At 38.9% G+C, this 18,456-nt stretch overlaps 1 protein-coding gene across 3 annotated transcripts in view; it reads right to left on the reverse strand.

The window, feature by feature from the left end:
* Nucleotides 1–18,456, reverse strand: part of LOC121313652 (raftlin-like) — a 48,936-nt gene that overhangs the window by 9,409 nt on the left and 21,071 nt on the right. For all 3 annotated transcript variants that reach the window (XM_041246394.1, XM_041246395.1, XM_041246393.1), the window contains exons 4-7: nt 8,975–9,083; nt 7,225–7,771; nt 3,611–3,814; nt 1,788–1,903 (exon numbers count right to left, since the gene is read on the reverse strand). In XM_041246394.1, coding sequence (XP_041102328.1) covers nt 1,788–1,903; nt 3,611–3,814; nt 7,225–7,771; nt 8,975–9,083 — 976 coding nt within the window. The remainder of the gene's footprint in view (nt 1–1,787; nt 1,904–3,610; nt 3,815–7,224; nt 7,772–8,974; nt 9,084–18,456) is intronic.

Genomic DNA, 18,456 nt, shown 5'->3' on the forward strand with positions numbered 1-18,456 from the left:
ATTCAGCATTCATTTTAGAACTAAATAAATATTGGGCCTATTATGTGGTTATCTTTCCTAATGTATTTTCTTTTTTGCTGTGAGAGGAGCTGCAGCTTTATATATATATATATATATATATATATATATATATATATATATATATATATATATATATATAATCCATGGGGTTGTAATGGAATGTGAAACAAGCAATTTGATTGGTCGAGCAAGGTTCCAGGTGTCTGTATATTAGATGGAAACAGACAGCTGAAGCCTTGTTACATATACTAAATCACTGCGCTGCCTCACAGAATTTAGTGTTGGTCGCCATCTTGCTTACACTCACAGATGTACGGCTGTGACTATGAAATTGAATGACCAATTACCTGCAAAAAATCCCAACATAGTAATAAGTAGATACCAAAAAATATAATAAATCACCGTCTTTATGCTCACTCACTCCGACTTTGTCACTTCAAATAAATTAATTTTAGTGGCTTGTAAACGCTAAAGAAAAACACAGAAGATCCTGAACAAATTACTAACATTTATTTTTATTCCTCACGTCTTGCTCAGTGTGTCTGCGCTGACAGAAAGAAAAAAAAAACAACTCTGTGCCTTCTCAACTCCACCCCCTGGTGTATTTATTTAATGTGCACACTATCAAAAAAATAATTCACTTTCTTTTACTTGTTTTAATTGAATTAATTTACTCATCTTAACTTAGTGTGCAGTTCAAAGTTACACATGGGACTACTTTATTTGGCGTAAGGATATTTAATAAAAAACACTAATAATATTTTGCCTTAACTCTTTGTAATCCTATGTCGGACCAGGTCTGACATTACAATTTTTCCTTTCCAGTCCAATGTTGGACCCTGACCCTGTCCAACATCATCGAAAAAAACGAGAAAACCTTTCAATGGAGTGCGACTTATAGGAGCCGAATGAAACCGGAAAAAAGCCCCATGCACCACAGAGATAACATGGACACAAACAAAGGAGATAGCTGGTTCAGCATCCAGCGCTCAAAGAATATCACAGACATTTGCAGTGCTTTTTGAGATGCATAGTAATAAAATAATGACTTAGATTGCATTATTGAGGAGTTTGGTGATAAAACAAGTGACCAGGAGAGGATTTATCAGTATGCACGTCTATAAAGAGGTATGTGAAAAATACAGCGAACGGGGGGGGGTTGCCTGGAGATGCAGTACTGATGTCCTTTTGCCATATACTGCCTTTTAAACCTGTTTTACTTGGGGGGGGGGGCTAATTTAAAAATCTCATGTAAAATAAACAGCGCGTGTGAAAATAAATTGGACCTGACAAGCCTGAAAAGCCCTGAATAAATGGACCGCTAAGAGTTAACATGATTTATGCTTTTTTTTTTTCTTCAAATCCACTGTTTTAAGTGAATTATAAATGTAATAAGGCCCTTTAGGGGGTCCGTATATGTTTGCAGACTTCTCGGGGGTTGAAGGCGTCGGCCACTGTTGGCTAAGCTAATTTAAACAGAGTGGACACCACTGGTACTCAGCAATGCTTTTCAATCCCAGAGCATTTCGTTCACTTTATGCTAACTAGGATAAAAAAAAAAAAACATAAGACACAGAATAGATCCTGCTTCCAATTGTGTGAACTGCACTTCCTTTAATATTTTGTAAAAACACACAGTTCAGTACAAAGTGTCGTATTATCAGCCATTTTATAGACTGCGCCACCATAATTTAACCTTTAAAGCATCAAGATTTGAAAAAAATAGACAAAAAAAGTTAAAATAAATAAATAAAAAGCCAGCTTACTTGGAAAGTTGTCCATTGTTCCACAACAATGGCATCGTAGGCCTGTGCAGCTGTCGAGTCCACCTCAGAAGCCTCCTCAAAGATGAACGTGCCTTCCACTGACCGGGGTGTCGACTCTGCACAGCACACAAACAGAGACCACATGCTTTACTGGTAAAATGTCATGATGGGTGGTTGGCTGGTGTCCATGTCCAAACCACATACAGAGGCTAACTTTACATAACTTTCGCTTTAGCAATAGATAATTTGTAAATAACCTAATTTTCCTAGTTCAGCTCCTCAGATCAACATGCTCTAAATAGATCATCATTTCATGTAGCGCAGGATTATTCCTGAAAAATATATTCCTGAAAACTGTTTCTGGAACCAGAATGAGCTTTTCCTGGAATCGTTGCGTGAATCCGCCAAATCCCTGAAATGAGGCTTGATCTGCAATGTAATGCTGGCCTTGATTTCTACTTCAGACATCAGACTCTCTCATTGAGCCTGTGAATTGCAGTTCAGACAGCTCATTTAGAGATCTCAAATACTAATGAAAGCATCTTCAACAGCAGGCTTTTTATATGCGTTTCCACTGAAGCAGCAGCACGCTGATAAATTAGGCAGCAGCATCTTAGCAGGTATAAGACGAGATAAACTACTGCTGACGAACAGTAATTGATAAATGTAACATGAATCAAGATTCACTGCATACTAGAAGAAAGCATTTTCATCTGCATGTTTCTATTTGAGTGAATCTGAGGCTAGTGCTGAACTCTTCTGAGTTGTATCTAGTATGTCAACAGTTTCAGTTACGTATGAAACCCAACTGTCCGCAAATTACAGTGAAAGTGCAGCATAGCACAAAACGAGCAGAGCTCATATAGGCTGCCTTGTAACTGCTGTGAAGATCCAATTTTGCTGTGTGAAATGTTCCTGCAGTGAACTCAATGTTATTATTATCACAAGGCTAAACTGTACTTTGCGTCTGGTCAGTTGCATTGTACATGCCTCATTAATTTCATTCACTACCGCTTATTAGCTTCAGAATGATTGTACTGCTTCTTTTACAGTACATATGCCGGAGAACTGAAAAATGCCCTTAGTATAATATTAGTGTTTGTAAAATAGGAGTACAGTATGTGCTGCCCTGACTTGTGTTTAACAAAGACTGGGTGGGATCAAATCTGTTGTCCCCATTCTCCCTTTTACAGAACTACACAGTCAATACCCTCAGTCTCACATCTGCAATACACATTCTATTACTGAGGCACACCACATGTACAATGGAAAAATCCCTGCTGGGTAATGCTCTCAGCCCCATTGTGTATACATCTTTAACACATCTTTCTTAGACTCGGGAATGCTTTAACAGCATTGTCATATGCATGAGGGTATCACAAGGATTACAAGATAAACATGTTATGCCAGCGGCCCGCCCCTACCCTGGTTTTCATTTCAACACAAACGGATATACTTCACAGGCATTTGATGGAGCCAGCAAAACCATTTGTTTTCAAACACAAGGCTCACGCAGAGCCTTGTAGAGATGTAAAGCTGGAAAGAACCCACTAAACTCTTAATACAGTCCTCCTCATTCCCTCCACCTCTCTTTCAGGGGTCACTGGGTCCTGCTGCCTGGTCTTTAACTACTGCCAGCTGAATAAATGTTTTTTTTGTTTTTGTCTTAAATGAACAGAAATTTGACAGAAATTAAATGTTTCTGTATACTATCTTTCATTTGACAAAAATATGTTTTTGCAATATATTGCAATATATATATATATATATATATATATATATATATATATATATATATATATAATAATTTACAGATACTGTACCATTTTCTGCTTCAAGGTGGAAGTACCCATCAATCAGCAGCGCCCCATTGGTGAAGTGCTGGGTCATGTGATCCAGCCAGTCTGCCTCCACACTGGTGACACCCTGGCCTTTCCTGTGGACTTTCAGAGGCACTTTCACTGTGTAATACCTACACAAGCTCTGCTGGCTGCTGGGCGTGTTGAACAGTGCAAATGTCTGGACTTCTGTTGTTAGAAATGGGAACAACAACAACAAAATCATTTTATACAATTTACAACACTGTGAAAAAGACTTCTAAATCTGGACCTCCAGTCAGGAATTTGATTTAAGCTGTGAGAATGCCTCTTGGGGCAGTATTTCATACTCCTTCTTAATTACACAGAAAATGAATGGCTTGCAGTGAAAAGTAAAGGGTAAACACTAGGGAAGGCATTAATATGTAGAGTAGAGCTGTAATGATTGGTTGTGCATCACTGAACTGTGATATTTCCTTTACATGATACACTATTGTCATGTGTTCTGTATGTACTATGATATGAATACATTGTATTGTGTGTACTGTGATATGATGAATAAAGAGTCAATGACACATTGTATTGTGTGCAGTATGATATGATGAATAGTCAGTGACACATTGTATTGTATGCACTGTGATATGATACAGTGAATGACATTGTATTGTGTGTACTGTGATACGATGAATACAGTCAATGACACATTGTATTGTGTGCACTGTGATATGATGAATAAAAGGTCAATGATACATTGTATTGTGTGCACTGTGATATGATGAATAAAAGGTCAATGATACATTGTATTGTGTGCACTGTAATATGATGAATAAAAGGTCAATGATACATTGTATTATGTGCACTATGATATGATGAATAAAAGGTCAATGATACATTGCATTGTGTGCACTGTGATATGATGAATACAGTCAATGACACATTGTATTGTGTGCACTGTGATATGATCAATAGAGTCAGTGACACACTGTATTGTGTGTACTGTGATATGATGTACACTGTATTGTGTGTACTGTGATTTGATGAATAGAGTCAATGATACATTGTATTGTGTGTACTGTGATTTGATGAATAGAGTCAATGATACATTGTATTGTGTGCACTGTGATTTGATGAATACAGTCAATGATACATTGTATTGTGTGCACTGTGATATGATGAATAAAAGGTCAATGATACATTGTATTGTGTGTACTGTGATTTGATGAATAGAGTCAATGATACATTGTATTGTGTGTACTGTGATTTGATGAATAGAGTCAATGATACATTGTATTGTGTGTACTGTGATATGATGAACAATAGCATCTGATGCTGATACATACTGTATCGTGACCTGCGTATCATGAATTGTGTTCACTGTCTTATTGTTACACCCCTAGCCTAATAAAATGTGGACATTCAGCTTCTACGCTTTACCCAAAAGTGTTCTACAATTTCACACTTGCATGTTAGACAGCCAAAAAAATTGCTAGCCACAGCATACAATGTAATGGAACCATCTGTCTGGGTGAGTTAGTGAATTTGAAATTGCTACCATATGGTTTTCTCAGTTATTTGGGGAAAGAAAAACAAACCAATTTAGTTGTTTATTCCTAATTCAGCTAGAAACACTTCTTAATATCCTGGAGTTGCAAATGAAGTACGAGGTTTAGCATATGTGTGTGAGATCTGCAGCATATACCAATAGCAATGGCAATGAATAAACAGACAGGCCTCTGCTATTGCTTGACGCACATTGTTTTCTTTTTAATGTAACAGAATATCACATCTGAGCTGTGTAGATATTGGAGGGTCCATACAATAGATCTAAAAATCTTTAAATTAAAATACCTCTGTGTACATTTTAGACATTGGTAAAATAAATGGATAGTTATTTGGATCCACAACTTATTTTACTAATCAATTCTACAATTTAATAGTTTGTTCCAAACCAGGCATGTACAGTTTGATAATTAAACCAATATATAGTGCAAACTAAGTTGAAATAACCACGGCAGCATATCAAATGAAAAGTGTGAATAAGTTTATTAATTATGGATCAACTGTATTTTTGACGATTCTTTGATTGGGAGTCAGTCTAAAATACCCCTTCGGCTATTGAACAGTGTGTCATTCCAATATAGCAACACCTAAATAAAAACCCTGAAGATTCTTTGTTTTTTCATCTACAGGAGGGACTGGTTTACATTTTTCCAAACAGTATGGACGCAGTGATCTGTTTTTCTGTATTTACTCCTGCTTCACCTATTCTTTCCAGTGTATTTGCTAGTTCAAAAACAGTTATCTATTAATGCATTTATAACAATGATCTGGCATCTTGTGCCCTTGAGCATTCACATTGCATTGGGAACCAGGAAGATTGCACAGAAAAGTTGTCACAGAGATTTCCGCTGGTTCATAAAACCTGTGTGTGTGTGTGTGTGTGTGTGTGTGCTCTTTAACTATGAAGAAGTAACTTGTTTTTATCTAATTTGTTTCCCTTCTCATGAATTCAGTTGGTGCGAAACCCTCATTAAAATGTTTGCTGTTACTAAGTGGGGATCCCATGTTTGACATTACACATGTGGGGCAAGTTGCTATCTTCACATCCCAATGCTGTCAGGGAGCTGAAACGGAATTCAAATTAACACTCATTTCACCTTCTTTGACACCCCTCTGTCGAATTCGGCTGGTGGTTTGCCCCAGTTTGAAAATAATTAGTTTGATAGTTGATTTACATGAGAAACAAAAAAGTAGCATCCAGTTGCCGGTGTGCTTTTTCACTGCTAGTTGTGTTGTATTTCAAAGAATATTTCTGTTCTAGGATAATGTCTGAGTGACGAGTAAGCCTCCTTATTTAATAAACCAGATAGCTAAAGGTTTATCATTCATTCATCACATGAAAGAAATATGGTCTGCAAAAAAGCAAAAGCCTTCACGTTTGACCTTTTCTTGCACAATAAAGTATCTGTATTAGCCTTTCTATTAATTGTGTTAGCACATGCACACAATTAAATCATCCTTATCTCAATCTGAAACAGTGTACAAACATCACACTGTCCATCAAGACTCCTAGCTCCACATTGCAGTGTTGGCAACATGCAAAGAATATTTGTAACATGCAACATGCACAAATCATTTTTAATAGACCTTTTGAATACCACTTTCAACAATAACTGTGGCTAGGGCAGTGCACAGGATTTGTGCACAAAGGAAAATGAACAATGCATTGAGCCACATAAAGACTATGTTGCACAGAGGCCTGTAATGGTCCCAACCTAGAAATTAATCAAAAAGGATGAAAAATTAGCCAATGATGCCACAATGCCATAGTGCTAGATGAAGACTTTAACATTGTTTTTTGTCGACATTCGCTATGTAACCAGAATTTCAATTACCTGAAATATCTTTGTAGGCTAACATTTGTTAAAATGCCAGTCTGGTTAATACTGTAGATCAAAGTTTGGCACCAGTAGGCGCAATGTCTTATTACAACACCAATACTTATTCCTAATTTATAGGTAAGGAAAATTGCAGTCTTTTTTATGCATTTCCTTCCCTTTTTTAAAATAAAACCACCTTACAGTATTACTTTTGAAGCACATTGTTTTGGATTCACGTACCCTTTTTCGGTCCTTTGTGCTCTGTGTGTTCAGTGTTTCCAGGTGTCTCGCTGTCCCTGCTGTTTTCAGAGTGCTGGTCCACCCCAATGTGCTCACTGGAATTCTCTGCTGAATGTTCTGCAGGCCCATTTGTTGTGGGTGCCACTGAGTCGGCCTCAGAAGCCTTGATCCCAACCTTGCTGACTTCTGCCAATTCAGCAGAGTTCATTGTTTTAATCTGTCCTTCATTTTCCTTTGACGAAGTCTGAGGTAATTTCTCAGTGACCTGCAGCTCCACATTTACTTCCACGTTACCCGAGAGACTCTCCACCTGCTCACAACTGGTTTCAGTTCCTGTCGCCTGGTCTGATTCACAGTCGCTGGCTTCCACTGAACCTGGTCTGCTGTCAGGGCTGAGATCTTGTGAACTTTCCTCCTTCTCTGTACTCAGGCTGCAATGCAATAATGAGGATTCAGCCTGAGAGGAGTGTGCATTCGAGTTCACTGGAAAACCGTATTGTTGAATGAACCCCACAAACTTCACTCCCTGTTCTCCAGCGACCTGCACCTATTGATTCAAAAGATAACAAAGGTCTGTATTTAACATGTGGCATACATAAGAACTAAAACAAGTTCTTAAAAAAACAAACAAAAAAAAACAGCATTTACTAAGAACGATAAGGAATGTGTTTGCATTGTTGATGCACTGTTCCCCCTGTGGTGTGTCAGGGGTTCATATTATACCTTACATTAAACCATGGATGGATAACAAGGAAGAGACTGGACACAAACTCTGATCCACTATACAAAAGAGACCAGCAGTTAAAGAACTGTAACATGCTATCACCAGCAGGGGTGAAATACAAGACTGCATAACACAACACTGTCTGTTACACTAGCAGGATCATTCTCAGAACAGCATGTTAGGGGTGTGCTATACAAATACTTGACTGTTGTTTACTGTAGCTTATCAACTGTTTTTGATCATGAAGTACCGTCACGGTTTAGAACAGTTCAAAGCCAAAAGCAACAAATTTGAGCCCCTGTCTCCTACACTTGAATATTTCAAAGGGTAAGAATTTAAGAATTGTTTTTGCAATTTACAAATAATTGAAACATACGCTAATATACGTTTTTCACTGCGACCCTGGTTTAAAAATTCCTTACTTGAGACAAAGAAGGACAAGATGATTGAGAAAGAGAGTTGCTGCAGTACAGGCTCATATGACAGGTATGAATAATCTCAGCTGCACTGCACCCAATGAATAATTTGCATGCCAGGCCATTTATTTCTAGATTAAAAACGGATTCCTATATATGCATATAAGATTTGAATTAAAAAAAAAAGAGAGTGCAGGGATTTGCAATTGAAAACATTAACATTCAAAACGTGAGCTTGCATGTATAAAGCAACATAGCTTTCTGTGCAAGATTAATGACATCCTTCTCTTGCTCGTTTGCAATAAACTGTGATGTGACATTTTGAAATCTGTACAAGAATTATAAATCTAATAAGATTGACATTTTAACAATGTCTGGATGTTAATGCTGTTAATATTTTTTTCATTATCTCTTTTAATATAATACTGCCACAGGCTAAAATTCCCCCTCCCTCCTTTGAGAAGCCCCCTCCCATGTGAACTGGGTTCATTAGAAAAGTGTTCTAAGATTATGAGTTATAGCCAGTACAAATACATTTGAAACCAAATTGATGAAATACCCATTCCCATGAATCCAACACTACATAACTAAGCTTCTTTCTGGTACTTACTCTCTTAACACAGCCCTCTACGAGTTCTGCACAAGGAAGCTGGTTGGAAGACAGGCACATGTTCATTTCCAGGCTGTGGAGCTCACCATTCTGGTGGTTATTCTCAGAGCTGTATGGAAAAGATGGAAGAACCATGCTGTGTGGGTTAAACCATGCATTCCACTGAATTGTACGTTCATTATGCTGCAGTTTGAATGCCTTCCAAACACCATGGTACAGCTTATTAGTCATGCATCCTATTAATGATAGAGTAAGTATTACACACACACACAACTTCGGCCACTTCCTATTATCAGGAGTTGTTTCCTGTTTACCAGCATGCTACATCTCTGCTACCGTTTATTTATTTATTTATTTACTGCTGACTTGAGTCAATTAGTCCTGTTGGTTTTAAATGCTGTCCATAATAATCTGCCGGCTAAGACAGCATACTTCTTTTCCAGTCTACGAGCCACACACAGCACATTTATGGTACCCTTGCAGACATTTTCTTCTTGTGTTCAACCTTAAAAACTCCACCTGTAAATTCACACATCTAGAACCAAACAACAAAGCAATACAATTCTGTTCTTCTGAAGAGCAAGTTGGTAGGTGTAGTTTGTACACTTTCATCTTTTAGACATTTTATAAAATGCCTATTGAACATGCCTGTGTTCTGTCTTTTGTTATTACACAATCTTTCAATAACTACAACGGACACAACATTTGGCTAATGCATTACTAATTAAACTACCCTGGAGGGACTAACATTTGCAGCTGTCACTTCAATAGTGTCACTTGGAAATAGATATGCATTTCTGACTGATGCACTTCAAGTACCACTACCTAGAACTTGCAGCTGATTCACTTGCTTTTCTGTTGCTCTGGAAAAAAAGAATCCACTGCTATTTATCCTTGCAACTTAAGAATAAGGGGGCATCTGGCACTGAAGTTTTATTAGATTCACAGCTTACTTTGCAGTATATGAAGCTCTAGCAACTAGAACAAATATTTAAGTTTTCATTTAAGTCAAAACCTTTCAGTCCTACATACTAGGACAGAAGAGAAAGGCATTATGAACACTTTTGATAAATAACACCTTAAAAGGGAAATTACAATAAAGTATAATGATTCAACAGTTTAAAGTGGCTGCAATAACATTATTTTAGAACGAATATCTTTATTTTTTATTTTTATAAATCTCTCATTAACAAGAATGATCCCAGTATCAAATCCAAGCGCAGGCAGAGTTTCACTGAAGGTCCAGTAAATCAACGAGAGGTTAACAGTGGTGAAGGCAGTGTTTAGATCAGGAGGCAGAGTTTCACTACAGGCAGCACTCCACATAAGGTTTTGGATCTGGAAGTAACTTACCCTCTAATTTTAACACAGAGAGTAAAATGTATATTCAGCGGTGAAATGCAACATTACCTTGAACTCACGAGTAATCTCGATTTAAATACTGTACAATCTTTAATGGCAATGGGTTAGGCATTAAAAAAGAATATTCCATTGTAACTGCAATGTTACTTTGAACTATCGTACAACCACGCATGTGTTCTACAAGGTTCTTTATCAGCTCAGTGCATTTTTTTCAAGGTATCACAGTGACTCTGCAAACAGTGGCAGTGTTTGTCTCACAGTGTACCCAGCAAAGCTTGATTCCGGTGCCAGTACTACGGTATACCATGACTTTCAAACAGGGCAACAACAACTATTTGCATTGCATTTTACTACAGCAATCGCAAAAAAAAAAAAAAAAAAAAAAGAAAACTCAGTTAGAAATTAACCTTTCGTGGTTTCACAGCAGCAATTATAGCGGAATAATCCAGTTTTCAGCAAACCTTGGTCCACATTGTTCTGTAACATTGTAGAAAGTAAATAGTTTTTGATTCATTCCATGCTCAGGTATGAAAAGCATCTCTCTCCTAACACGACAGGCACAGTGAAAAGCAGACGCAAGGCGATACTGAGGTTAGGATAGAAGTCCAACACATTTCCCTTAGATGGAGTTGAGCGTAGCAAGAGGTCAGGATGATACATTGGCTGGAAAAGCATTTATTTTAAATTGTTTCCAGGTTCATTCAAACACGCAGCCCTACGCGTTGAGATGCCTATACATGTATTCCCCTCCCATTTGCAGCACTGACTGCAAGCGCAACAAACCTGGTTTGTAGTGTGTCGAAATGAGTTCATTTTTAAATATCTTGCCGTTTTAGCCTAAATCGTGGGTTACATGATTATACAGCACATACTGACAAACTTGCACATGGCTTTAAACCTCTACGCGTTATGTTTTTTCTGTTTATGGTTTGTGGCGTACAGATTCAATCCGGTGCAGGCTTGAGGAGGCAGACAAGCTGTGCAGCAAAATTGCTCTGCGCATTCTACGCATTACATTTTAATTTTTTAATCTGTGACAAATGGCAGGTACGCAGCTTATCTGGACCACAGACTACAGGTCCAGTAAATCATTGAGAGGTTACAGTGGAGGAGGCAGTGTTTGGACCAGGAGACAGAGTTTCACTGCAGGTCCAGTAAATCATTGAGAGGTTACAGTGGAGGAGGCAGTGTTTGGACCAGGAGACAGAGTTTCACTGCAGGTCCAGTAAATCATTGAGAGGTTACAGTTTGGACCAGGAGACAGGAGGTCCAGTGAGAGGGTTGGAGGACAAGGAGACAGAGTTTCACTGCAGGTCCAGTAAATCATTGAGTAGGTTACAGTGGAGGAGGCAGTGTTTGGACCAGGAGACAGAGTTTCACTGCAGGTCCAGTAAATCATAGAGTGGGTAACAGTGGAAGAGGCAGTGTTTGGACAAGGAGACAGCGTTTCACTGCAGGTCCAGTAAATCATTGAGAGGTTACAGTGGAGGAGGCAGTGTTTGGATCAGGAGACAGAGTTTCACTGCAGGTCCAGTAAATCATTGAGAGGTTACAGTGGAGGAGGCAGTGTTTGGATCAGGAGACAGAGTTTCACTGCAGGTCCAGTAAATCATTGAGAGGTTACAGTGGAGGAGGCAGTGTTTGGACCAGGAGACAGAGTTTCACTGCAGGTCCAGTAAATCATTGAGAGGTTACAGTGGAGGAGGCAGTGTTTCACTGCAGTTTCACTGCAGGTCCAGTAAATCATTGAGAGGTTACAGTGGAGGAGGCAGTGTTTGGACCAGGAGACAGAGTTTCACTGCAGGTCCAGTAAATCATTGAGAGGTTACAGTGGAGGAGGCAGTGTTTGGACAAGGAGACAGAGTTTCACTGCAGGTCCAGTAAATCATTGAGAGGTTACAGTGGAGGAGGCAGTGTTTGGATCAGGAGACAGAGTTTCACTGCAGGTCCAGTAAATCATTGAGAGGTTACAGTGGAGGAGGCAGTGTTTGGACAAGGAGACAGAGTTTCACTGCAGGTCCAGTAAATCATAGACTGGGTAACAGTGGAGGAGGCAGAGTTTCACTGCAGGTCCAGTAAATCATAGACTGGGTAACAGTGGAGGAGGTAGAGTTTGCATCAGGAGCCAAACCACTGGCCAGTTCTCCATGTAGGATGCGTTTAGACTGCTGTCGTTTCCTGCTCAGCTGGTACAAGTTAAGGCTGACAGTTGACAGGAGACAAACCAAACACAGCTGGGCCTGATCTCTAACATGCGTACTGGGGTCGCTGCAGTCCATGCCTTCAAAGTGCCAGCGGCACTCAGGAATTTTAATTTTCTGTAAAAACCACAGGATGGAACTTTGATTTTAATTTTGCAGAAATCCTGTTATTTCCTATGTGTCCCGGCCATTAATTGCTTGAGGCTGCATGATAAGGGTGCCAGTTACCAGACATTGTGCTTAAATTACATTTTTCCAGGAATAATCTGTGCACATTTTAATTGAGTCAAGTTTTGTCATACCATATTTGTTTTCAACATATAGCTTATATCTAGCTTGTTTTTGCATTTTTTTTCTTAATTATGCTTTTTCAGTTCTATTCAGGACTGCCAACGGGAATGGGGCACTTGTTTTGCAAAAAGCACTATCATAGCAACAAATGTATATGTGAACGCTACAACAATGACTTACTGCTGACAGGGGCTACACCTACTGACACCCATTGCTACAGATAGTACAGAACAGCTAGTATGCATTTACAGTCTGACTGACCCCACCAAAAAAACCCAACTAGAATGCTCTGCGTTTGAAAGAAAAGTGCAGGGCCGTCATTTGACTACTGACTTTCACCAAATAAAGACATAACCTTCTTATCCCTGGCTGGTGATGAAATATAGTAGGAGGTGGTTTACAGACATATGTCACACTTTACAGACTCCTCCATTTATCTGTAAATCCTTGGTATTAACACTACTTAACATATATTTTTGATAATATCAGAATTGGGGTATATAGGGGGGTCCACATATCCGTCACTCAGTACATCACACTAACTTTTTTTGCACTTAGCAATTTAAGGAACCACAAATTTTTTAGTTTTTAGGTTTTTTGGTTTTTATTCTGACAAAGTTAGCACATGTTTGCACTCTTGCCCTAGGTCTGTGGCAGCTGCGATTTCAGAACTCCTTCCAAACCAGCACGCTCTGAGCTGACTTCACCAGGTTGTCCACATGCCTAGTACGCCACAACTTTCCATTTGGATTCCATTAACTGGCTGCTTTTAATCACTGTTAAGAATGTAGCCTGCTTTAATCCCTCACCACAAGGGGAGCCTGTCTGTTTCCACACAGCAATTCTAGAGACTCTGTTAAGCGATAAATAAGACACATGCAGTTGGGACTAACCCTGCATCACCAGCATCCCAGCCTTGTATGCTCTGACTCTTGCCAGCTGCTGATCAGTGGGCCAGAACTGCCAAGGGTTTTATTGATTAACGACATTTGCAATAATTCATCTTAATAAAACCACGACTAGGGGTTAGTATTACACACTCCATACATTCAATCTGGAGCTCGGTTTGGAAATTAGATAGGGAGATTAGCCACTCCTGATCTGTAAAACACAGCTAGAAAAGATAAACGGTCTAGGCAGATCCCCATGAAGTAAAGCCATCCCCATCTAATCACCCCACCACTATCATAACGTGCAGTGACACCTACTTGAGGGTAGGAAATGTGAATCGGAAAATGTAACCATCTGCATGTGAAATTATCCTTTGGCTGCCACAGCTTGCAAACTACTACCAGTACTTTTGAGTTAATGTATCAATACTGAAATAATCTGAAGGTGTTGGTTTTGACTGTCTTTTATATGTGTCTATATATTTTATAGTGCAGGTGTTCCCAAACTTTATTTTTACCTGAGGCTCACATGTGCAGCTGCATTAGGCACTGTGGTCCATTAGTAACACTTCTTGAAGAAAATGCACTGAAAACATTGTACTGTATATGTTTACACCTGTAACACGGTAAATACATATTTACATTCCTTTTTCATTTGAATGTTAATATTTAATGATAGAAAGCACTAGCAGTCTGCACTGGGTGAATAAATTAATTGTAAATACTAAACTGGTGTTTTATGTATATTTTCTCACCACTTTCTGTAATTTTTTCACTGAACATTCTGCGAAGATTTAAAAGGTCCAGGAAATTCATGTTCATCACCAGTGCAACCTTCTCGTTTTTGAACAATAAATGGACTGTACTTCTGTTGCTAAGTTACCGCTCACTGAAGCGTGCCTTCAAACTCACATGACAGAAGTGCAGGAAAAAGACACATTGCAACTTTGTTTACGTTATTATCCACTTGTTACACTTTCTGCAACATCCAGAACAATCCTCAATGTGCTGCCAGCTTAGAAAATACGTCTGCATTTACTACAATCAAAGCAGACTTTATTCATTTTAAAACTGTGTTGGTGAAAAGGGAGTTGTTATTTTTAAGTTTGATGTGCACAGTTAATTTCAACTGATGCATTTATTTTTCCACTATTCTTTCATTTGGTCGGGCATGGTTTCAGGACAGTGAATGCATTTTACTAGTGTCACAAACTGCGATTGTAATGTTTTATTTAAGTGTTGTAGATGTTTGCATGAAAGGCAAAAAAATAAATAAATCCATTCTCAAATGTCATCCAAATGACATTTAATAGAGAAAAGTGTAAGGTACTGCACGCAGGAAATAAAAATGTGCATTATAAATATCACATGGGAGATACTGAAATTGAAGAAGTAATCTAAGAACAAGACCTAGGAGTTTTTGTTGACTCATCTAGACAATGTGGGAAAGCTATAAAAAAGGCCAACAAGATGCTCGGATACATTGTGAAAAGTGTTGCATTTAAATTAAGGGAACTAATGTTAAAACTTTACAGTGCATTAGTAAGACCTCATCTAGAATATTGTGTTCAGTTCTGGTCACCTCGCTACAAAAAGGATACTGCTGCTCTAGAAAGAGTGCAAAGAAAAGCGACCAGAATTATTCCGGGTTTAAAAGGAATGTCACATGCAGATAGGCTAAAAGAATTGAATCTATTCAGTATTGAACAAAGAAGACTATGTGGTGACCTAATTCAAGCATTCAAAATTCTAGAAGGTATTGACAATGTTGACCCAAGGGACTTTTTCAACCTGAAAAAAGAAACAAGGACCAGGGGTCACAAATGGAGATTAGACAAAGGGGCAATCAGAACAGAAAATAGGAGGCACTTTTTTACAGAGAATTGTGAGGATCTGGAACCAACTCCCCAGTAATGTTGTTCAAGCTGACACCCTGGGATCCTTCAAGAAGCTGCTTGATGAGATTCTGGGATCAATAAGCTACTAACAACCAAACGAGCAAGATGGGCCAAATGGTCTTCTCCCGTTTGTAAACTTTCTTATGTTCTTATGTTCAATTGGTGCCCATTCTTCTTGACAGATTCCCTCAAGCTCTCTCAAGTTGCTTGGGGATTGCTTATGGACAGCAGTTTTCAAGTCTTTCCACAGATTCTCAATAGGATTCAAGTCAGGACTCTGACTGGGCTACTCAAGGACATTCACTTTCTTATTCTTAAGCCACTCCAGTGTAGCTTTGGCCTTGTGCTTTGGATCATTGTCCTGTTGAAAGGTGAATTTTCGTCCCAGTTTTAAGTCTTTACCAGACTGAAACAGGTTTTCCTCTAGTATTTGCCTGTACATTGCTCCATCCATTTTTCCTTCAATCCTAACAAGAGAAGCATCCCCATAGCATGATGCTGCAACCACCATGGACTGTAGGGATGGTGTTGACTGGGAGATGTGCTGTGTTGGGTCTGTGCCAAATGTAACGCTTGGCATTTTGACCAGAAAGTTCCAATTTGGTCTCATCTGACCACAACACCTTTTGCCACATTTCTGTAGGATCACTCAGGTGCTTTGTTGTAAACTCCATGCAAGCTAAGATGGATTATTTTTAGTAATGGCTTCCTTCTTGCCACCCTGCCATACAGGCTACTTTTGTGAAGTGTTCTGGACATTGTTGACTGATGCACATTTTCTCCCATCTCAGCCACTGAACTCTGTAGCTCTTTCAAGTTGTCGTTGGCCTCACAATGGCATTCTTCACCAGTTTCCTTGTTCCCCGGCTGCTCAGTTTAGAGGGACTAGGCAGTGTCTGGGTGGTACAATGCACCTTCCATTTCTTGATAATTGAGTATACTGTGCTCACAGGGATATTCAGACTTCGATATTTTTTGTACCCTTCTCCTGATCTGTGCTTTTCAATGACTTTATCCTTGACTTGCTTTAAAAGCTCCTTGGTCTTCATGGTTGAGTCTTTGCTGAAATTCACTATCTGACCTAGGAACCTCACAGAGACAAGTGTTTTTATTCTGAAATCATGAGAACCACTAATACTGCACCAGACAGAGGCCATTCAACTAATTGTGTGGCTCGTTAAGGTAATTTTGTGCACCTGAATTAATTTAGGTTTGCCACAGCAAAGGGTCTGGTCTGAATACATATGCAATCATGACTTTTCCATTTTTAGTTCATATTGTTTATTTACTTCTTTAGATAGGGAGATTGTTTTTATTTTGAATGTGTTGAGTAGGTTGTGTATATAAAACATATTAATTTCTACTTCAAAGTGTCATGACTGCAAGCTTTAAAGCAACAAAATGTGAGAACTGTCTGAATACTTGTGCAAGGCACTGTATATATATGCCCCTGCCTAAAGGGTTTTTTTATGGTAAAGAAAGGAAAACATATTTCTCTATTTTAAAGTGCAGCAGTCCGAGGGATTACACGTGACATGGTGGTGTTCCTGAAAGAGTATGGATTGGCATCACTGCCCCCTCTATTGATCCGAGCAGGAAGAGTCTCCATGTTGCTCCTCACGTGTGCCTCAAGCCTGCTCTGTAGGGACCCGTAGCAAGGGAGTGAAGGAACAGTTCAATATTCCTATCCCTACTCTACTTTTTAAATATTGTTAATAGCTCCCTTTTAATCGGGTATTGTTCCCAACTCTTTCAAGACTGCAACAGTAAAACCACTGCTCAATCTACTTTAGATCACACAATGTTCTTAATAACTACCGGTCTATTTCAAATCTTCCATTTCTATCTAAAGTTTTAGAAAGAGTAGTTGCCAAGCAACTTAACAAATTTGTTGCAGTTCATAACATATATGAGAAATCTCAGTCTCGGTTTCAGACTTATCATAGCACAGAGACAGCACTTATTAATAGGGGTCTATCTAAATCGCGATTTCATGGAAATCGGGACATTGAGGGGTCACTGCGAAATTCCCCTCTTTTAGGGGCCAATGCATACAGGACAAGTATGAATAGAAAAAAAATAAACCTTGTTTAAATGAACTACTGCACAACGCAAGAGATGCAAACTACGTATCTCAATTCTGGAGGTAGGCTTTGTTTTATTCCTTCGCCGTGTGCACTGCACGTAGGCCAAAAATAAATAAATAAATAAATAAATAAATAAATAAATAAAACATCCTTAGACAAATAACATTTACAAAAAAATACTCCAAAACGGTTAACATTCTTGTTTACTGTTCAAATGACAACAATGTTTTAAATCAGCCTATCAGTGCTTCTGTACTGGCTTTTCTGTGGCCTGTACTGTACAGTAGGAGGTGGGACAAAGTCAGTGTTGCACAGTTTTGATTTAGGTTGCTAAAATCTACTTTTCAGCATTGGAGGTAATATACCAGAAATGGACGATAAAGCAAAAAAAGCAAAATAATTTCGGCTGATGATCGTGTCAAGATATGTCCCAAAGAAACTGTACATGTAGATGGAGGTAAAGTGTCTTTGGAGGAAATACTGTTGTGATCTCGGCTAACGCAGGTAGGCGCATCACACAGGGTGAGGCAATCTACACACAGGCGAAGAGTGGGCGCGAACCCGGGACCTCTCGCACTAAAACATAGTGCTGATATCACTGTACAAAAGAGCTGGCTCCTTTGCAAGGACAGTATATTGTACTCATGTCTTCGTGTGTGATTACGTCACCTACCGGCCCTGCTGCTGCCTACCCCCGTGCAAGCTATAATACGATCGATCGCTAGTTAGCTTCAGAATCACACATTAAACAAA

Source organism: Polyodon spathula, chromosome 3, assembly GCF_017654505.1.
Source record: "Polyodon spathula isolate WHYD16114869_AA chromosome 3, ASM1765450v1, whole genome shotgun sequence".
Taxonomy (NCBI): domain Eukaryota; kingdom Metazoa; phylum Chordata; class Actinopteri; order Acipenseriformes; family Polyodontidae; genus Polyodon; species Polyodon spathula.